The following is a 23306-nucleotide window of genomic DNA, read 5'->3' as shown; positions in this document are numbered from 1 at the left end:
CCGCGACATCTATGTATGAAATAACTGCAGCAGTGAACTTTTCAGTCAGACATTGCTCGAGCAGGATTTATAACGAGTAAAAGAAGAGCAGTATGCACCCTGGGATGTGGTGGGGTAATCCATCTTTTACTTTCTTAACCCACTGTGCCCTCTTCTGAACGTAATACTAGTTTGTGACAATTATCTATTTACTTTCATAAGGACTTCCACCAAGAGAACCACCAGTGTGGCAGTAGTTTACTCAAACTTGACAGTACTTAGACTTGACAATTAAGAGCCATGACCTCCATCTAGAACAATAAAATCCCATAGGATATATCAGAAGAGTTAAATAATCAAAGCCATTTGTTATGCAGGCTTGGAAAAGGAATTTGGCATGATATCTGGTTTTATAGTGGCTTCACAGTTCATCTGTCAACCAAATCTGAGACCTTTAACAATTGCAAAAGTTACAGAACTGTAAATACATTAAAAAGTAAAGTGCAGTTTGACCTTGGACAGGAAAAAAAACTTGGTTGCAGAGACCAATGCTCTGAAGCACCAGAGAAGCTTTGCCTCTGTCACAAGGGCAAAGGGCTAAGAGACGAGGCCAGGCACACAGCCTTCAAGAGGAGAAAAATGAAACAGGACACATATGCTGTGGGGATTAGTAGCTGGCTGTAGAAAGTGCAGCTCAAACTGCAACGCTCACAGTCTCTTGCACAATCAAGTACAATGTTTCCAGCATCTCGTGCCAGAGGAAATACTGAGACGCAATGTTTCTGTGATCCCAACAATCTGTTCCAAATGCTTGGTGCTAGGAGGTTGTTCAAATTCATTTTCTTCCACCTATAGTGGAAACCGAAATAAGAGTTCATGATGATCCAATAATATCCTTGGAATTTTGACAGCACGAAAAAAAAAAAACTTGCCCAAAGCTGCTAAAACAAGTAGCGGAGCATGAAGGTCTGCAAATACCTGTAGCTAAATGGTTGACTGCCTAATAGCTTTATAAGGAGCATAATGAGACTGGCCAAGCATCAATGATGGGACATGTCATATCTTATTGTAAACAGCACATATCACCTGTATCCAATAATGAGATACTCACAGGGAAAACTAATAGTATGACTTAACATGACACATATACACACACACATATAGGTAGCTTCAGATGTTTAAAGGGGTTTTGCCACAAAAAAAAAGTTAGGCCCTATCCATTACTGATCAGTTGGGGGTCTCAGTGCTGAGACTCACACAAATCAGACCCCTCCTCGCTCCGTAGACTGCATTTCACCAGAGCATTTCTATTGGATTGAGGTCTAGATATTGACTGGGCTATTGCAATATCTTCATTCCTTTCTTTTTTAGTTATTCTGTTATAGATTTTCTAGGCGCCATCATCTTGGATTTGAGTGCCCACACCACTTCCCCTTGTGACACATCAATCACTTACTATGACAGCAGGGGCCCATACAGAGGATGCCATGGCAGGATCTGTAGTGGAACATACAGTAAATTTCCAATACAGGCAGTCCCCGGGTTACGTACAAGATAGGTTCCTTGGGTTTGTTCTTAAAGAACAATTACCGGGGGAGGCTGCATGGGCATTGCATTACCGGGGGAGGCTGCATGGGCATTTAATTACCGGGGAAAGCTGCATGGGCATTTAATTACTGGTAGAGGCAGCCGACACTTAATTACCGGGGGAGGCTGCTTGAGCATTTAAATAGCAGGGGAGGCTACATGGGCATTTCATTACAGGGGGAGGCAGCTGGGCATTTCTTTACTCAGGGAGTCTGTGACCAACACATTTCCCAGTGTAGGCTTATACTTGAGTCAATAGGTTTTTGCAGTATTTTGTGGTAAAATTAGGTGCCTTGGCTTATACTCGTGTAGGCTTGTACTCAAGTATATAAAGCAATAAAAAGTTATGGCTTTTAAAACATTTTTAATGGGTTAAAAATGCATCATATACTAAACTGGGAAAGCTTCTGTTCTTCAGACATTTCCAACAATCGGTTTTACATTTTCCCCAAATCCCCCCCAAAATTCTATTCATGCTCACCTCTAAACAGAAATTAGACCACACAAAAAATTGCTTGCCTACAAAAAACAGTGGTCTACATTTTATTGTTTTTCCTCCCTCGCTCCTATGTAAATGGAATTTCAGAGCTAATGTGGCTTGACGGGTCAAAGGCGTAGGAAAACATTACAAACAAACGTTTGCCAATCAAAAGCTGAAAACATATTGTACCAATCTATTCTAACGTCGAGCCTGTGTTTGTACATGCCAAGTCCAGCTTCAACCGATGCTTTTTTATTCTGTTTAAATGAAGCTGAAAGGTAATAAAAATCTCTGCTGAGTAGTCAGCCATGTTACAGTGAAATAAGCCTTGACCTATTAATGACTTGATAGAGGTTTATTCGACAGACTGCCCATGTCTAGGTATAGCGTGCACACTGAATAAACAGCTCCTATTACTCTACACATCACCCGCCGTCGCTCTCTTCATCTAAACTTCTGCTATCATTTTACAGGCAGATTTTTTATAACATTTCACAGTCAGTGCAGTCACATTACTGGACACAAATTAATGGACATAAAGGGTCAACAAGAGTTTAACCAGACAGATCTTAATGGACAATCTTTGGTCAGCAGGGAGGCTGTGAAGAGGAAATACTTAATTTGGTTTTCCAGATTTCTGGCATTTACTTTTTTTTTAACTTAATAATAAAATGTATGTTTCAAATTAGAGGAAACCAAATAGGTAATTCTTTAATTGAATATTTGTAGAACGTCACTAAAGCCGAAAGGAGTTTAGGCCTCGACAGACCTGCCGAGGAACAGAAATCAAAAAACAGGTTTGTAAGATACTGTAGACAACGAATGGTCCAAATTTTGAGTATCTGGCACAATCTGTGGCAATCTCCACAGAAATGGAGATTACGGAGCTGATGAACAGTAGCATCTTTGCAGTAACATATGGCTCCAATTATTGACATGAACACATTCTTTTATAAATCTAAAGACTGGCACACAGTCCCAAAAGGCCCAGAAGCGAAGTATAACCATCAGATCACATTAACTGGAAATTAGTTCCACAGTAGCGAAGAGTCCTAAAAAGTTATGTCTGTTACATGTATACGTGATGTTTTCAGAGGATCATACCTGAAAACAAGCATTTGTGCAGGACCATATAAACAGCAGAGGTGAGGCACAGGGCTGCCAGTCTGTCTCTCTGCTGCTTACTGTCTTCTGTCAGAAGCTTTTACACGATTGCAGCTTTTTACAAAAGCAAATTTGTTTTGTCCATTTATGAGGCACATACTATCCTATATGGATTGCATTGATTTTGGTTTCAGTATAAACACACTGTCCCTCTGACAAGTTGTGGCTGCAAAATTACCTACACATCAGTCACAAGGAGAAGCAAAGCCAAATGTAAAATCATGGCAGCGTCCATCAGCGGGGGTAATCTATGCTCTGGCTACACTTGTGTGGTTTGGAGCCTTTTCATTGTTTTTTGACTTTCCTTTCAATGAGTATAACATGAGTGACATTAGACAAAACAAAGAGTTTAAGAAAGACAGAAGAACTACACTGCTTTAAGTATGTTAAAGGGCCAAAATGCCCATCAAATATATCCAACAAGTGTATCTACATTACAAGAGTTACCAGAGAGTAACATTTAGGAGCTTCACAGACTAGGGAAAAATGCAGCACTAAAATCTTCCAGGCCTAAACCTACACCTAGGAATTTGATAATAATGTCTGATAACTTTGGCAATAAAAGAAAACATTAAAGGAAACCCACCCATATTAGAAGTGTATATGGAGTAGCCTTAGCTCACTGTGCTCGGCCAGGCTAGTTAATTTACATAGGTACCAGGAATATTAAATTACAGATTAGGGCAGAGGCAGGCAGATCCTACTTCTGATGGTAGATTCCTCATGGTAGTTTCCTTTACGGCTGCGTTCACATGTGGAGTTTACATTGCATTATGAAATGCAATACAACAGCTGAGGAGTGGATATTTGCCTAATTACATTGCTGTAATTACATCAATTACATTGCAATGTAATTAGGCAAATCTCCCCTCCTCAGCTGTTGTATTGCATTTCAAAATACAGTGTAAACGCCATGTGTGTACGCAGCCTTAGAAAATAGCTGAAATTAAAGTAACATCCAGCCAGGAAATGCAGAGACGTGAAATTCTCCAAACAAAGCTACTTATTTTTCATAGAAAATACACTTTTGTGGTTATTTGTCGGTTATCCCTTTCTTTTGAATGATGGCAAAAACCAACATTGATTTCTTCCAATTTAACCAACTATGAATATTTTCCACTAGAAGATTAAGCCACTTAACAAGATTTGTTGGAGATTATATTTGTCTGACACAAGATATTCAGAGTTCACAAGCTTCTAGATTTCCAACAACCCCATTATCGAAAAAATGGCCAAGAAATGGTAATAAATAAAGCATAGTGTATATTAATAAGAAAAAACAACCAGGATTTGTTTGTGGCAACGACTGGTAGCAGCCAGAAATTCAACAATGACTGACAAGCCCACACAAGCTGAGAATGGCAGGAGAGGCCTGGGGCACACTCTGAACAGTGGAAGAATAAAAAATACGAGAGGAAGACAACTTCTTAAATGCTCACAAAGGTTTCTGATCCAAGAAAATATGTCTCCTTCCCCAACTTTAGTGAAATGCATTGGACACAATCGATCAACTCAACATCCTAATCACACCACCATCTGTCAGAGAGTTTCCATCAGAATGCCCAGGTCCCTAAGGTAGGGAATGAAATACCCTTTCTGTCATACCCTCTTTTGTTAAACCTTGACTTTTTAGCTAAAAAAAACGATCTGGAAAGTCATATGCAAATGACCAGAGAGAAGACACATCTTGCCTGAGATATGGCCCTATTTTGGGCTCTACAGCAGCTACAACCTAAAATAGTGACAAATAAATATATAGTTACATAGGTGAGCTGTAGATTGGATCTAAATTCTTAGATGTCTTTGCCAGTATCTTTGGTTCTGTTGCACACACAACCACAAACATGAACTGACCAAACTCATGGTTCTAGCTTCCATAGAGCCCAAGATCTGGATGTCTGAACCATTACCAAGACCTCCAAAACCAAAGGCTCTCGTTCATTAACCACTTCAAGATTATGGCTATATACGTCATACGTCATGCACATGCCCCGTGCAGATAGCATGTACAGTATATACACGTCAAGATGGTATTTCTAGGGGAAAATCTACTGATCTCAATTTCCAACTAACTTTAAAAGCATGTATCTCTGGTTCTGTTTCACCTAGATATTATATTAAACTGCAGACTCTCTTCCATAATAGGACACCAGAATTGTGTTTCTAGATGTGATGGTTCAGGGGTTATGACCATTTGAAGTGTGCCCTATCCAGCTTGTCATCTAAAGACAGAATGCAGAAGGAGCTACAGAAGACACTTGCAAAAGTACATGTACCCTCTGCTTCGGTCTCTAAACCTGGAAAATGGTGATGGTTTGACACTGTACATATTTCAAATGTTCATACAATTTTACAACTAATGGGAAAAACGACAGAAATTAATATTCAAGTCTATATTTATCAAAGTCTTATCTGTCATGAAAAAAAGTAAAGAGTGTTATAATATTTAAAGTGAAGGGGAGTGGCCTGGCTATGGAGGCGAGCAGACCGGTTTTGCAGTAGCTCCTGAGTACCCACAGGGTTTCCCGTGCCAAACAGTGTACCCCAGCTATATAACCCAAAGCCAAATGGGCCCTAAGAAGAAGAGGGACCCCCCGAACCTCCAGACACCCCAGTCTTGGGCAACGACCAGAGGAATAGGCCGATTCCTGTCACCCTGCCAGCCTGCGACCACAAGGCCCACCGATACCATCATGGTGGCAACCACCTCACACCGCAGTCCAGTAAGCGGGACCCCGAAAAACCCCACACAGCAGACTCACCGCGGGTCACCCGTGCCTAGGGGAAATGCGGAACTGCTGAAATCAGCGGAGAAGGAGAAGCCGGGGAGAAGCCAGCAGCCGGGTATGAGAGACGCGACGGCACACGTAAGCGATACAAATGTAACAGCCGCGGCACACTCTGTCAGTGTGTCGGCTGGAGCTGAATCGCCCGGCGCACGCGGAGACCAGGCAGTGGATGCCATTGGAGGAACCCGTGGCAAACAGCCACCCATCAGTCCCCAGGTGAGCGGAGGATCAGATGCTGCGTGCCTGGAGGGGCACCGGGACACAGGGGATGGAGTGACTGCGGGTCGGTCTTCTCCACCCTCCACCCGGCAGAATCATGCGGCATACCCGCAAGGCAGCCCTGTTGCTGGGGGGGGCCGGGAGCAGGGGGACCTGGCCCTGCAGACACCGCACAGACAGTGCCAGGTAGTACAGGCTGATGTACACCGGGCAGCCTCCCCAGCGGATTCACTTCCTTCCCCACATACCCAGGGGCTACAGCCTGCCAGTAATGGAGATGCAGAGGTGCACAACGGTCACCAGGGGGAGCAGCTATCACACCTGCCTACTAAAATGTCACCTGACCCATGGGACAACACTCTAGCTATATGCCACAACAGGGCAGGGGACTCCCAATACGCACCACAGCGCGCCGTGGCCTCACAACCGATGGGACAACCAGGGTCACCAGATCCGCCGCCCCTGACACCTCCACTTTCACTGACGCCGTGGGACAATGGGGCACAGACACACATGCTACTCTCGCCCACGATATCCCCTCGCATATTCGTGGCAACGCAGTCACCGGATCCTACAGCTACCCCCCATCTGTATATCTCCAGCCCTATGGGGTCATCATCGAGCTCACCAGCTTTCATGTCTCCATCATAGGATACACAGCAAGCTACGATACTAGCACAAGTTCTAGAAGGTCTGGCGGAACTACGTAACTTCAAAAGCCATCTGAAGGCAATACCCACGAAGGAAGATATGGAGTGCTATGTGTCTTGCCTTGAACAATCATACAGCGCTGAAGTAGCCACTCTCAGAGAGGAAGTTCATCAGCTCCAGGCCAGAGTGACGGTGAACGAAGAAGCACAGGCAACCATACAAAACCTGGCAGACTCACATACAGCAGCTCTAGCAACTCATGCCTACCAACTGCAATATCTCTCGGACCAGATTGATGACTCCGAAAATAGAGGGAGGAGGAACAACATTAGAGTAAGGGGACTGCCAGAAACAGTAGAATCAGCAAATCTACATGGAGCTCTCCGCACTCTCTTTAACACAGTGTGGGAGGTACCGGAGGACACCCCCTTGGAACTGGCTAGGGCCCACCGGGCGTTGCAGGCCCATCCATCTCCACGTGACCCTCCCAGAGATGTAATCTGCAGGGTACACAGGTACCAAATAAAGGAAGCCATAATGAATAAAGCGAGATCCTTAAACCGAATCACATACCAAGGGACTGCGGTCCTGCTGCTGCCAGATCTCTCCAGGATGACGCTTCTTAAAAGAAAGGCCCTCAGACCCTTGTTGGAAATCCTGCGACAGCGCAACATACCATACACCTGGGGCTTCCCATTTAGGCTCCAAATCTGCCATGGGGGCCGCACTCACGTGATTCGTCACCCGGGAGATGTGTCATTGGTGGCAGAAACCCTCAACCTGCCGGCTATGGACTTCCCGGACTGGCCATCGCTTCCAACCCCTATGGGACAGTGGCCACGTCCGCTTCCTCAATGTGCACCCAGGGGTGGAGCAGGAAATGGCCCTAGGGGCCCACATCGACAACGGAGGCGTCCAAATGACCCATAGGACTGGAACTGAAAGCTTGCTCGTCCACAGATTCCACATACTTCTTCGAGAGTATCCTTTCTATATATAGGGACTGTGGCAAGCTAATACTTGGTCCTTCATATTATAAATGTTTCTCTTTTGCAAAGTATTCTTAATAATACATCATTTGTTGGTTAGCTGGGTTACACATGTTGATGATAATAACAGTTATGTAGAACAAAGCACGGGAGCCCTAGACGTGGGCTCGCTTACAGGTTAGGTTTCTTTCCACCCAGGGTAGCGTGTTCAGCTAGTCTGCACACGTAGTTTACATATCACTACCTTTGTAGAGGGACTAGAGTCTGGTCCCACATCTATTGGAATAGATTTAGCCTTTTACCTGTATATCCCTTTTTTCTTTTCCTTTCCTTTTTTCCTTATAGTTTGTTTATCTTTTATTCAGGTTACCTGTTAGTGAGTGTGAGTGTCTGTCTGCGTCTAACCCCCACCTTCCTGTTACCCTCACATACCCAAGACCCATACACCTCAAAGGGCCCCTACACCAGGGCTAAAGTCAAAGCGCTACTCTTCAGGGTTCCATCCCTTGCTTTAATTCCTTATATCAGATACCTTTGGCTATCAGTCGAGTAGTGGTCGCCTCATGGCAACCTTAAAGATTGGATCCTTAAATGCCAGGGGCCTAAACACTCCTCAGAAAAGATCACAGATATTATATGGTATGCATAGACAGGGTGTGAAAATCTTGTATTTACAAGAGACCCACTTCAAAACCGGACACTTCCCAGAAATCAAAGACCGATATTTTAACACCTGGTTCCACAGTACTAATCCAGAGTCGCGCTCTAAGGGAGTCTCCATCGCTGTTCACCGCTCCATCCCACATGTGCTTCTGGACCAATTCCTGGACGAGGCAGGTAGATATGCCTTTATTAAAATACAAATTTATGGCCAGATCTTTACCTTGCCTAATCTGTACTTGCCCAATCGCTCCCCAATTCCGGCCTGTATGAAAATTCTCCAAGATCTAGCAGGATTCACCAAGGGGTTATTGATATTAGGTGGGGACTTTAATTTCCCAATCGACACTAATCTCGATACTTCATCAGGAAAAACCCACACTCCCCTACGACAGATGAGCATGCTCAAAAAAGACCTACATGGCCTGCAGTTGGTAGATGTTTGGCGCATCTTACATCCACAGGATAGGGATTTCACCTACTATTCCCCAGCTCATGACTCATACAGCCGCATAGACATGCTCTTTGTCCAACACAGGGCTCTGATGTGGGATCCAACAGCAAGTATAGGCAATATTGTTCTAACGGACCATGCCCCAATATACTTGACAATAACCATACCGACTGTTGACAAGCGTCCATGGTCATGGCGCCTTAACGATCACCTGCTCAAAGACGCCCTTTGCGCACAGGAAATCAAAAGTACTATAGAATGCCACTCCCGCATACAGGACCTCCGCCAAGAGGACCTACCGATGAAGTGGGAAGCCCTCAAGTGTGAGTTACGTAGTCGATTTACTGAGCATGGAGTTAGATTAAAGAAAGAAAACGCATTTAAACTCACCTCCCTACTACAGCGACTGCATACAATAGAGCAGCGTCCCAAGGCAAAGCGGTCCCCAGAAGACCTCGCCGAGCTCATGATAATTAGGGATGAGATAAGGGCCCTGCTGGATCGTAAGACGCTGTCCCAACGTCTTCAATTTAAGGGCCGCCTTTATGAACACGCAAATAAATGTGGACTTCTACACCCTAGATCGGGAGCAACACACATACCTCGTACTAGGACAATTAAGGGTGAGATCACACACAACCCGGCCGAGATCAGTTCAGAGTCCGGCGCGTACTACACACAACTGTATAATATCAAGGGTCAGTCGGCAGACCTAAACCGGTCACCCATGACTAGAAAAATACAAGAATACATAAAAGAGACGGCACTGCCCTCCTTAGCAACAGAGGAAATAGAGGTACTAGAAAAAGATCTCAGTGAAGAAGAGGTAACTGATGCTATCAAAAACACACCGGTAGGGAACAGCCCAGGACCTGACGGATTCTCCCCTGCCTTCTATAAGGCATTCAGGGAAACACTGTCCCCATTAATGACACACGTGTTCAACACCATATCCCAACATTCGGCCTTTCACCCCCAATCCCTGGAGGCTAACATTAGTGTACTGTTGAAGCAGGACAAGGACCCCTTAGCACCGGCGAGCTACAGACCGATATCACTATTGAATGTAGACCTGAAGTTGATGATAATAACAGTTATGTAGAACAAAGCACGGGAGCCCTAGACGTGGGCTCGCTTACAGGTTAGGTTTCTTTCCACCCAGGGTAGCGTGTTCAGCTAGTCTGCACACGTAGTTTACATATCACTACCTTTGTAGAGGTAGTGTACATTAGTGTACTGTTGAAGCAGGACAAGGACCCCTTAGCACCGGCGAGCTACAGACCGATATCACTATTGAATGTAGACCTGAAGTTATACGCTAAGGTCCTGGCAGATCGCCTGGCCCCTCTCCTCCCAAAAATAGTCAACTCGGACCAGGTGGGCTTTGTGAGGGGTAGAGAGGCTAGGGATAACCTGATCAAGACGTTTACTCTCATGCAGCAAACTCAGAAGAGGTCTGTCCCCTCCTGCCTTTTATCGATCGATGCAGAAAAGGCCTTTGATAGGGTAAACTGGGAGTTTATGTTGTCCGCCCTTACACACCTGGGGCTGGGCCCGAAGTTTTTGGGGAAGGTTATGGCCTTATACAACCAGCCCACTGCTAGGGTCAGGGCTAATGGGTTCTTCTCTAAACCAATCCACATTAGAAACAGAACGCGCCAGGGATGCCCCCTCTCACCCCTTTTATACGTAATAGTGATGGAACATCTGGCTACGGCCATCAGAAACAACCCAAACATACATGGCTTACAAGTGGGTCAGCGTCAATACAAAATGGCGCTCTTTGCCGATGATCTCTTGCTCTATGTTTCTCAACCCAGGATTACACTCCCCTCCTTATTGAAGGAACTTGAGAGATATAGCCAATTGAGCAATTTCAAGATTAACTACTCTAAGTCAGAGATGCTCAACATATCTCTACCTCATACTGAAGCACAGTCCGTCAGGGACCACTACCCATTTTGCTGGCGGACGCAGTCCATTAAATATCCGGGGATCCAGGTGCCAGTAGACCTCTCCAAGCTATACACATTCAACTACCTACCATTGTTGGAACGTACATTAAAAGACTTGGAAGGATACAATAGGAAACAGTTATCCTGGTTTGGGCGAATTAACGTCATAAAAATGGACATCCTACCCCGCTTTCTCTATATTTTCCAGGGAATCCCAATTATGCCCCCCTCCTCATTCTTTCAATCAATCCGGTCGGTGCTCCTCCGATTCATATGGGGCTCAACTCGCCCGCGGATAGGATGACAGTTCCTGATTAGACCAAAATCAGCTGGGGGAGGGGGGGTACCAGACTTCAAGCTCTATCACCGGGCTGCCGTCCTAGTTCGCCTACTGGATTGGCACTACCACCTGTCCACTAAACAATGGGTCAGATTGGAACAGTATAGCTCCCCGATCCCCATCAAGGTGATACCGTGGGTACCTTCCCAACGTGTAGACATAGAGCCCCAGACGCTGTTTTTAGCATCAACATTGAAACTCTGGAGGGCTCTCACCCAGAACAAAATTCTGTCTCGACCATTAAGTCCACTCACGCCTCTATTCCGCAATCCCGACTTTCCACCGGCATTCTCCAGGACAGTGTTTCTATGTCGATATAGTCACGAGGACCATCGAATGCATGACATTCTAGGAGAGGCCCCGATTCCATCACATCAAGAATTAGTGGGACTGGCAACCTCGTCTAACTTATCGTGGTTAGAGTTGACTCAACTGGAATCATTTCCGAAGCGTCCGGGATCAGTCTTTTAACAAACAGCTCACCCCATTTGAAGCCCTTTTCAGGTTAGACATTCCTCCTGACCACTGCATCTCTCGAATATATCACCTCCTCCTGAAGGAATCGGACAGCACTCCCTTGCCATATGTGACGGGGTGGGAGAGGGACCTTAACATCCCACTGTCTGCAGAAGACTGGGACAAGGCATTTCTATTTACTCACAAGCTCTCGGTAGCCAACTCATGTCAGGAACGAAACTACAAAATCTTCACTAGATGGTATAGGGTCCCGACCCTCTTACACTCCATTTATCCGGCACTTCAGGACACATGCTGGAGATGTGGTAGGAACAAGGGCACTATGTTGCACATTTGGTGGGCATGCAATGAGATCTCGCATTTCTGGAACCAGGTGTTTGATATCACGTCCGAATTCACAGGGCAGTCAGCTCCCAAAACACCCGAGATAGCTCTACTATCAATACTACCCGGGTCTATTGGAAGTCAAAAACGGAATCTCCTGAGATTTTCACTCATTGCTGCAAGGTCGGTGATACCCAGGAAATGGCGAACCAATACACCTCCCACCAGGGCCGGCTCCAGGTTTCACTGGGCCCCTGGGCGAGAGTGCCTCACTGGGCCCCGTAGCTCATGTGGTGGCATTAAAAACGCAGACCTTAAGAAACCAATATTAATATACAGCCCCCCAGGCTCCATCAATTAATATACACCCCCCCAGCCAGGCTCCATTAATTAATATACCCCCCAGGCTCTATTAATTAATATACAACCCCCAGCCAGGCTCCATTAATTAATATACCCCCCAGGCTCTATTAATTAATATACACCCCCCCCCCAGCCAGGCTCCATTAATTAATATACCCCCCAGGCTCCATTAACTAATATACACCCCCCCAGGCTCCATCAAATAATATACACCCCAGCCCCCTGGGTTCCATTAATTAAAATATCCCCCCAGGCTCTATTAATTAATATACCCCCCCCCCAAACTCAATTAATATATCCCCCAGGCTCTATTAATTTATATATCCCCCAGGCTCCATTAATTAATTCCCCCCCCCAGGCTCTATTAATTAATATACTTCCCCCCCCCAGGCTCTATTAATTAATATACCCCCCCCCCCCAGGCTCTATTAATTAATATAACCCCCAGGCTCTATTAATTAATACACCCCACTCCCCCCCCCCCCCAGGCTCCATTAATTAATTAAATACACATTTAAAAAAAATAATAAACGCTAACTTACCTCAAGGGCTGCTCGCATCTTCTTCATCTGCTACATCTTCCTGGGTGAGAGCAGCGTCTATCGTGCAGCAGCAGGGACGCTGGCGGCATGAAGTCATCACGTCGGCCAGCGTCCTGCACACTATTAGACGCAGCAGAAATACATCGGCCGCGCCGATGCAATTATGGTCTGTGAGTGCCCGCTTGCGGTGCCGCCCCCCTGTCAGCCGCGCCGGCACTGTGAGTGCGGCGCTTCCCTCAATTACATCGGCAAAGTATGCCGATGTAATTGACTTTTCTTATGTTGTCAGTGTGTGCCGTGGGCCCCGGCACTTGCCCGGGTAAGCCGGGTGCTGGCGCCGGCCATGCCTCCCACAATCTCCGAATGGGCACAGGAAATGATACACATACATCGCATGGAGGAATCCATTGCAGACACATCGGATATGGGAGAGAAATCCTTAAAATTATGGCAACCTTGGATTGCATTCAGAGAAACCCAGAGATTCAAGGACATCCTAAGCCCAAAACCTCAGACCAGCCTGTAAACGCACCACTGTGTGTCCCTATATCGTACTTGACTACACACTACTTTACCGAGAACCTTATCCCCTTTCTTGGACCCCACACCCCTCTGTCTTTGTCTCACCCTTTGTTAATGGAATGCATGTATTTGTTTGTCTGTAACCATACACACCTGCCCAGAGGCCACATCAGAGCTACAATCAAATACACAAGGCAAGCGATAGGAATTATTCCAAATAGAATAATAGGGTCAGACGATACGCTCTTGAAAAAGCCCCCTCGTGGTTATTACCAATTTTAGTACATACAGGAGGTGGCAGAGATTCACCCATGAAACATACGTCGCAGATACATACAGAGATACCAAGATGGACAAATCCTCATGAACATCGTGTATGTAATAATCTTCACTAGAAGGATAGATCTCTTGGATCCATAAGAAACATCTACCCTCTGGCTAACAGATGTCAGAAAAGGCCAGGCAACTGCCGATTTTTTTTCTCTCTTTTGATGTACACCTGCATTCCTTATATATTGTGTTATACTTGTATTACTGAAAGTTTGTTTTGTTATCCTTGTTTGAAATTTAATAAACTGATTTAAATATAATATTCAAAGTGGTTTAAAAGAAGAGCAGAACAAAACTGCAAAAACTGCTGCATCTGTCCAGCTGTGTGTGAAAAAGTTTAAATTAAACATATAAGCACATAACCCGCCATGTTTGTCCTCATTTTACTTCAGGGCACATTCCAGGCAGATCGGGATTTTACCATGGGAACATGGTAACATAATGTTTTGTTTACAATTCTTAATATTGTAGAGAAATATTTCCCAAGTGGTTTAGTCTTATCAAAATATTATCTGTTTAATAAAAGTCAACTTCACTCCCCTCTTAGCTAAGCTCCAGAAAGGGTTTGACGCCATAAGAACTAGAACTGAATTTTCTTGGATGAGCTTCATGACTTTAAATTTACTGAGGACTCTTTCTGTTCCCATTCCTAAAACTATACTAAACAAATATCAAAAACAATGCTAGCTTTCATATGGAAGGACACAGACCTCATCTACCCGTGTATCTCATGGTCAGCATTTCCTCCTCTTCTCTGGTGGGCTATATATATTTGATGTTCTCAATACACCCGTATTATATTGCATCTCTGAAAGCTTGGTATGTATGATATATAGAGAATTCTATAGAAATGTATTTAAAATATACTTGTTACCTGCTGAATTAAAAACATGGGCTTTTTTTTGGGGGGGGGGGGGTTCTCTTATTTATGCATTAATTGTGATGGATATACTTACATTTCTTTTGCAACTATTAACAAAAAAAGGGCTAATGCCAAGATAATGAAATGTGCACTAATGTATTCTTCAATGACTATCGCAATGACGACTTAAAAGGAAGTAAACATTTGGAAAGATAACAATATAGACGTTCTAAAGATCAGTAAAAATCTGGAATCACCTATGCCCATAATGTTGGTCTTTATGGTCATAAGGGCTTCTTTACTACCACTGAACTGGAGCAGTAGTGTGCAAGGGAACCTGACAACAAGCAGTCCATAACCTAAAAAAATCCACATGCCACATACAATGGCTGGGAATGTAATAAATAATGGCCTCAACATACACTTTGTAACAGCTCTTGATTTCAGCTAAAAATTTTATGTCACATACAACAGACCCACAAACCTATTGGTGCTGAAAGAGATTCAAAAAAGGTTTTGTAAACCATTCAAAAGAGCTCTCCATAAATTCTGTGTTTCAGGGGATGTCTTTTTTTTATCAAAAAACCTTCTGTAACATCATAACTGAATTCCATTGTAAATTTCCTGCGACTCTATTATATTCTTAATCATTGTCCTCAAATTCTCATGGCTCACATGCAATGGGACACTCCATAAAGGGATTGTCCAGGATTTTACATAAGGTTTGGAAGAGTTGGAAAGAAAAACAATATAAATCTTATATTTAACTCCTCCGGCTTTCTTGTTCACCCATGGCACTGCCTGTCACTGCTCTCATCCCGACCACAGCAGCAAGCCTTTTACTGCAGCATCAGTTTCTAGATACAAGAGAGACTGAGACCTCCGCAGCTGAAAATTGCACTGCCTACTGTACCTTTAGAAATACAATCCTTGTGTTTGAAATTTAAGGGGAGATTGTCCTCTTTCAATGAACAGTCCCTTCTGGAAGCCACAGTACGGTTGTTATAGCGCTTTGAACTGTGGCCCCCTATAACCGGGGCTTATTTTCAAAGTAGGACGCCTAGTTGACACCTTCTATGAAAAGGCTGCTAGGGCTGCTTATTTTCAGGGCAAGTGCTATTTGCCCCTGAACTTGATGATTTCTGCAGATGCTCTTCTACCTCTAACCTGTAACTACTGTTAACAAAGATGGTCTCTTCAAACCAAGATATGATCAAGAATACAATGAACCTTGAAATCATGATCTTGGATCACAGATGCCCTTTATTTGGTGCACCCATACAATCAAACCATTTTGCATATCATCATAACTGCATATCAAAAGCATATCACCCCCATCAACAAATAAAGAGATTTTTTTAAAAAGGAAAAGCAATAGATTAACAATGATATAAGTTACCGTATATTCCGGCGTATAAGACGACCCCCCTACTTTCCTGTTTAAAATATAGAGTTTAAGATATATTCGCCGTATAAGACTACCCCTTTTCCAACGCATACAAAACACCGGTAAAAATTAAAAAAAAAAAATGATTTGAATTTAACATGGTCCTTTTTTTAATTTAAATTCTTATGACATGCAGGTATATAGCAGGAAAACTGTCGCTCATAAACATAAGGCATACAACAACATTACCATCGTCCATTTTACTGTAAATGTTACCATACTGTACCTTAAATTTTTATTTTATTAAATATTCCATGCCATGTACTCCAAATGAAATGAAAATGGTGAAAAAACGCATTTGCGCCATTTTCTTGTGGGCTTGGATATTACGTCTTTCACTGAGCGCCCCAAATGACATGTCTACTTTATTCTTTGGGTCGGTACAATTAAGGGGATACCAAATTTGTATAGGTTTAATAATGTTTTCATACATTTACAAAAATGAAAACCTCCTGTACAAAAATTATTTTTTTGATTTTGTCAACTTCTGGCGCTAATAACTTTTTTTATACTTTGGTGTACGGAGCTGTGGGTGGTGTCATTTTTTGCAAAATTTGATAATATTTTCAATGATATCATTTTTAGGACTGTACGACCTTTTGAGCACTTTTTATAGATTTTTTTATATTTTTCAAAATGGCAAAAAGTGCCATTTTCGATTTTGGGCGCTATTTTCCGTTACGGGGTTAAACGCATTGAAAAACCGTTATCATATTTTGATAGATCGGGCATTTTCGGACGCGTCGATACATAATGTGTTTATGATTTTTACTGTTTATTTATATTTATGTCAGTTCTAGGGAAAGGGGGGTGATTTGAAATTTTAGGTTTTTTTATTATAATTTTTTTTTTTTTACTTTTTTATTTTTATTTATACTATTTTTCAGACTCCCTAGGGTACTTTAACCCTAGGCTGTCTGATCGATCCTATCATATACTGCCATACTACAGTATGGCAGTATATGGGGATTTTCCTCCTCATTCATTAGAATGTGCTATCAGCACATTGTAATGAAGGGGTTAAAACGAAATAGCCTCGGGTCTTCGGAAGACCCGAGGCTACCATGGAGACGGATCGCCGCCCCCGATGACGTCACGGGGAGCGGCAATCCCAGGTAAGATGGCGGAGCCCATGCTCTGCTGTAAAAACACTGATCGCGGGTGTTACCGGTACGCCTTTGCTGCAATATGCAGCAAAGACTTACCGGCTATGGAGAGGGCTCAGCCCGTGAGCCCTCTCCATGCAGCGCGACCCGACCGCCGCCGTGAATACACAGCGGGCGGTCGGGATTACCGGCGTATAAGACGACCCCAGAGAAGACAGAAGATTTTTCAAAAGTCGTCTTATACGCCGGAATATACGGTACTTGATTCATAATAAAGGAGGTGTTTATATTCCTGGATATTGCAGCCACCTGCAATGTAAAAGTAGTTAACACATCTGACCACCATGTGATGGCTGATTTAATATTTCTGACTGGAATGGATGAGCAACTGCACAGTACAGGGTATGAGTGCACTTACCTGTTGCGTTGTATGAAGAATTAGAAGGAGTTCGTCTCGAGAAGCTCTTTACTGCCAGGCTTTGTCCTCTCTGTTTTCTTCGCCAGGCTGTACGGCACTTGGAATCAATGCTCTGTTTAATTCTATACCAATCAGATTCTGTAATTCTGAACTTGTGAAAAAGATGGCCTGTAAGAAGAAAGAGAACTGCTGTTTTTTCTGTCCTTTGTATTAATCAAACATTTACATATAAAAATTCTAAAGCAAAGATCATTGCACGGTACCAATCTTATTGCAACAGTAAAAATGTAATAGACATCCCTGTCTACTGGAAGTAAAAATGTATAACCAACAAAAGGCCTGTGGAAGAGGAGGGAGAAGACAAAAGCTTGTCACAGTTCAGGGTAGAACTTAGGGCAGGTAATTGCTTTTCAGCTAGAAATTCAAATGTCAGAGGTCTGGGAAAAAGGATGACAAAAATGGCTAAATAAGGTAAAGTGATGACATCATTGTAGACCTCTTCAGACTCTGCCCATATACACTGCAAGCAGACAACACAGAAGATGATAAAAAATAACTGTAGAAGGACACCTAAGGCAGCAAATTTGACATGCCTCATATACAACATTTTTGAGTAGTACGTATTTTAGAATTTGAAGTCAACTCCATTTTATATATCAAGGTACCTGGGCCAAACATAATTCCCCCAACTCACTTGTAGAAACACATAGTTCTAGCACCACAAGGGTGTGGAGCCGTAAACTTGCAGAGCTGAAATAAACTATGGCTTCTGACAGCCCTCTATTTGGCAGGCTGGAGGCATATCCCTAAATCATAAATGGTTTTGGTCTTTTGTTTTTAATTTAGGCTTGAAAGATTAAATCTGTTGCAGTGGCTGGTTTTGCTAATGTTGATACACGGGGTTCAATATTAATGGTGTTTTATGATATTAGACAAAACGTAGCTCAGAGCGGAAGAAGAGAAAGGTTGTGTTGTAGAAGTAATATCATCACTACCACAGCCAAGTAAACAAGCATGTGAATCATCCAAATGCACTAATGCACTCAAGTTAAAGGTATTTTCTGGTTTTAAAGATATGTAGTCGTCAGCAGCGAGAGGACGCTGTCACATGAAATCACATCTACAGCACTTTACAGGCCAGTGATAGACTGATGTGGTCACTGTGACTCACTTCTGCAACCTCTGTGGGTGCGGTCACACGTCGCCTTTAACGCATGCGTTAACATTGTGTTAACAAACGAATGCGTTAACGCAATGTGTGACCACACCCTGTATGGTCACCAATTATTTGATCCTCCTTTTAACAAATATATCACCTTCCTACATTTTACTGCCATTAATCTGAATATCTAATGCCAAAGGCCTCAAAAACCTGTGGCTCACCAGTTCCAGAAAAACAGCAACAGGTATCAGGAAATGATGTGAGCTGTAATTTTTAAACAGAAGAGGGCAATTCATTGAAGATCAGTTTGGGCCATAATGAGGAAAGCAGCGTTGTGCTTATATAATGTCACTCAAGCAAAAAAAAAAAAATTATTAAAAGTTCCATAACCTCATCCAAAGTCTGAGCTATGACCAATACTTTAAAAGTGTACTTTTGTCTCCAAAAATATTAATACAGGGGGATGTAGTTTTACTATGGTATAAACAGCACACTTATTGGTGTCTTGCACATAGAGAAATATATTTACATATTAAAGGACATCAACCATGAAAATCTAGATCTAGGGACTGTAACTGTCTTCTCATAATTGTTTTCCATTGCCTTGTTTCTTCTAAAAACAACTTCTAAAATTATCCTAATGGGCCAGAAGGGCGCTGGAGGTGTTGTGGAGCCTCTCCATGCTGCAGATTCATAGGTAGTTACACTGTCTCACACTCTGCTCTCCCAGCATTTCCCCCCTCTGCCTGATGTAATCTCACTGCAACAGTTGGTTTGAACACAGTGGGAGGGAGGAAGTCACTGTGCCTGGAACTATGAGCGAGTGTCCCTGGTTAATCATACTTGATGTTGATGGTAAGTAAGAAGGTGATTAGAAAAAGCAGCATTCTTAAAAATTTTTAACTATTCTCCAGAACTGTATATAAACCACCTAACTCCAATTATTAAAGGGGTTGACCACTTTTTTTTACATAAAATGCCCATGTGCTTTTACTGTCTTAATAATAATCCCTGAATGCTCCCCAATTGATCCATCATTCCTGATGCTTCCTTTAGTGCTGTGTGCAGACTTTCCGTGCACTCTGCATAGACATCTAAACAAAGATCCTACACTGAGAAATCGGAAGCACCTACAGCAAGACAGCTCCTCCTGCTGCACCCCCTCCCACCTCCATGTCTCTGTCAGTGAGAGATAAAAAAAAACACACAACACACTAGAGGCTGCCATTACAGAGGGACTGAAGGAGAGAGAAACAGAAAGTTGTTTAGAGATGCAAAGGACAGCATGTGAATAACAGGGAAAGGCTGAAGCTCTCAGAGGAGGAAAAGGTACAGGCACATATACATGCAAAGACCTGTCAAATGGAACAGATTCATTGAAAAGTGGCCAACCCCTTTAACCACTTAAGGATGCGGCCATTTTGTAGCTTAAGGCTCAGTCCCATTTCTTGGATTCTGACCTGCGTCTCTTTATATGGTTATAACTTTTGAACACTGTTTCGTATCTAAACGATTCTGAGATAGTTTTTTTTCCACATGTTGTACTTCATTTTAGTGGTAAATTTTGGCTGGTAAGTTTAGGGTTTTTTTACAAAAAAAAAAAAGATGAATTTTTAGAAAAATTAGCCATTTTCGAAATACGAAATCATCGTGTTTTCAGGCAGATAGATTTACCACTGAAATAACTTGCCGTATAACATTTCCCATATGTCTACTTTACATTTTCATAATTTTTGAAATGCCTGGATTATTTATTTTGACGTCACGTGGTGATTTTCTGTATTTTCAGAATTTACTATTTTAGGGATAAATACTGTTAATATGTAAAATTTCATTTCAAAGCATTAAAACCCCCCTATATAATCAACCCATTTTCAAATCTGCACCCCTCAAACTATCAGTAACAGCTTTTAGGAAGATTGTTAACCCCTTGAGATCTTCATAATAATTGAATCAATATGGAGGTGAAATTTAGAATGGTCAAAATTTGTCGGTTATACGCTCATTTAGCCCTAAAATTTACACATTTCTAAAAGATAAAAGGTGAAAACCCACCATACAATTTGTTCTGAAATTTCTCCCGAGTACAGAGACCCCCCACATGTGGCTGTTACTTGTTTTATGGGTGCACAGCGAGGCACAGAAAGGAAGGAGCACCCTGCAGCTGCCAGGATTTTAGTTTCCTCATTGGCCCCTTTTGAAGGCTATAAAATTTTTGCTTTTTCGTTATTGGGGCCATGTGATAGCATTTTTTTGCACGATGAGATGCTTCTTCTAGGCTTACCATTTTGGGGTTGTTATCCCCTATTGTTCAAAATTTAGGAACTTTTTTTTGAGGTCACGAGTAGAAAAGCATCAATTCTGTACTGGATTTTTTACTTTTTTTTTTTCGTGTTCACCGTATAGCTGAATAATCATGTTATCTTTATTCTATGGGTCAATACGATTACGGGGATACCAGACATGAATATTTTTTCTTATGTTTTACTAAATTTGCCAAATAAAACCCTAATGTGGGGGAAAATCTATCATTTGTGCATTGCCGTCTTCCAAGTGTCATAACATTGTTACGTTTTTGGCTACAGAGCTGGTTGATGGCTTGATTTTTGCGGGACATGTTGTACTTTGCAACAGTATCATTCTGGAGTACATATGTTTTGTTGATCACTTTTTATTGCATTTTTAGTGGGATTCAATAGGTAATAATCATAATTTTTGGCTGTTTTTTTTAACGGCGTTCATCGTACGGGTTCAATAGTTATTTAGTTTTATTCTACGGATTGTTACGGACGCGGTAATACTACATATGTGGGGTTTGTGTTATGATTTAGACTTTTTTGAGCGTTCTATGTCTCTTTATATGTTTTGGGGCTTATGGGCATTTTTAGTGATTTATAAAGTTATTTTTTATTGAAAAACTTTTTTTTACATTTTTTTAATTGATCAACCATGGGACATGAACAAGCATATCATTTGATCGCTTGTTCATGATAATACTCTGCAATACTGATGTATTGAAGGGTATTAGCAGTGTCAGCCAATGCACATGCATAGGCCGACACTATGGGCCACATGTATCACTCGTTTTTTCTGTTGTTTTTGCGCCTTTTCATTCAGGCGCACCGTTTTTGCGCCATTTTTGCGATTAAACACCAAACTAGCCGCGCAGCAAAAATAAGCAGCTTTCCCTCATCTATCTTACCAATCCAGATGTTTTGCTGCGCCTAATGATATTCATCACTTGCAACGTTTTCATTTAGGCGCAAAAACGGGCGCAAAAACACTCCAGCCCGAAGGTGGCGTTATCTGAGAAGAAAGCACTGAGCCCCTTTGCAGAAGAGCTCATTTCTAGCAGCAGAGTTCAGCCAGACACTGGAACATATAATAGATACATTAGATACTCTGCAGACAGGATCTGCAGACTCTATTTACAGTTCATGACCTTCTATTTACAAAATATTCTGCAAAACGCTGAGCTCACAGCAAGAGAGAAGAGAACTTTGCACAAGTTTGCAGAAGCTTGCAGAAGTTTGCAGATACTACAAACAAGTGTCCCCCATGTAATTCTGCACAGTGTCTGAGGGGGATATTGTGCAGAATTACAGGGGTGCAGCAGGAGACCTGCATTGGGGGATCCCCTCCAGGAGAAGCCACTGCTGAGGAGGTCACTGGGTGCATGGTGTCACACACCTGGGTGCTGCTGTGAGTGTTATCTTCATTCTGGGCTGTGGGAGAAGCAGAGAGGAGCTTGTAGCAGGATGACATGTAAGTGCCCGAATCTAACATTGTGCCTAAACTGCGCCTAAACTGTGTTAAAGTAAAGTGATTAATAAGAGGCAGAAAATATACTTATCACAGATGGTTGTAGCTTGTGATAATTCTGGCAAAACAGTGCGCCAGAATTTAGGCGCAACTACTACACTTAGGCGCACAAAAGTGATAAATGTGGCCCTATGCCTTTAAGATGACGTCACAGACGACATCTTAAAGGCACTGCCTTCAGGCAACCATCGATCGGGACCCCAGAGATGCCATAGCAGCGATCGTGGGGGAAGACCCCCGGAAGCCATTTAACGGGTTAAACACCTGCGATCGGGGCCCACTCCGACAGCGGGTGTTAGCTGGGGATGTCATCGGTAGATTACAGCTGACATCCCGCGACCCCCGATGCCGGTTCGGCTCTTGTGCATGAGACCTATTCGCAGGGCTCAGCGCAGTACAGCTACGGCGCAGAGCGCTAAGGGGTTAAAGAAGTTAATGGAAAATAACAAAGTAAGGGGCTCTCAAACTTTCTGCAAGTTAAAAATCAAAAAACAAAATAAATGGGATTACCGGTAACTACTTTTATAAATCTGAAAAACAGCCCAATGGATTCTGCTTTATTTTTTTAAACTGCAAAACCACCGTGAACAATAGCCATTCCCCTAACCCCACCAGGACAGTAATTCAATAAATTAGGCCTAAGCAGCTCTAACAGGGATCATG

At 42.9% G+C, this 23306-nt stretch overlaps 1 protein-coding gene across 2 annotated transcripts in view; it reads right to left on the bottom strand.

Annotated features, from left to right (window-relative positions):
• The window catches only part of BANP (BTG3 associated nuclear protein), a 345686-nt gene that overhangs the window by 117075 nt on the left and 205305 nt on the right, over nucleotides 1–23306 (bottom strand). For both annotated transcript variants that reach the window (XM_072117099.1, XM_072117098.1), the window contains one exon: nucleotides 17660–17827. In XM_072117099.1, the coding sequence (XP_071973200.1) occupies nucleotides 17660–17827 (168 nt within the window). The remainder of the gene's footprint in view (nucleotides 1–17659; nucleotides 17828–23306) is intronic.

Source organism: Engystomops pustulosus, chromosome 7 (genome assembly GCF_040894005.1).
Source record: "Engystomops pustulosus chromosome 7, aEngPut4.maternal, whole genome shotgun sequence".
NCBI lineage: Eukaryota > Metazoa > Chordata > Amphibia > Anura > Leptodactylidae > Engystomops > Engystomops pustulosus.
Note: the sequence above shows the minus strand (reverse complement) of the source record. Positions and strands in the feature narration are given on the sequence as shown.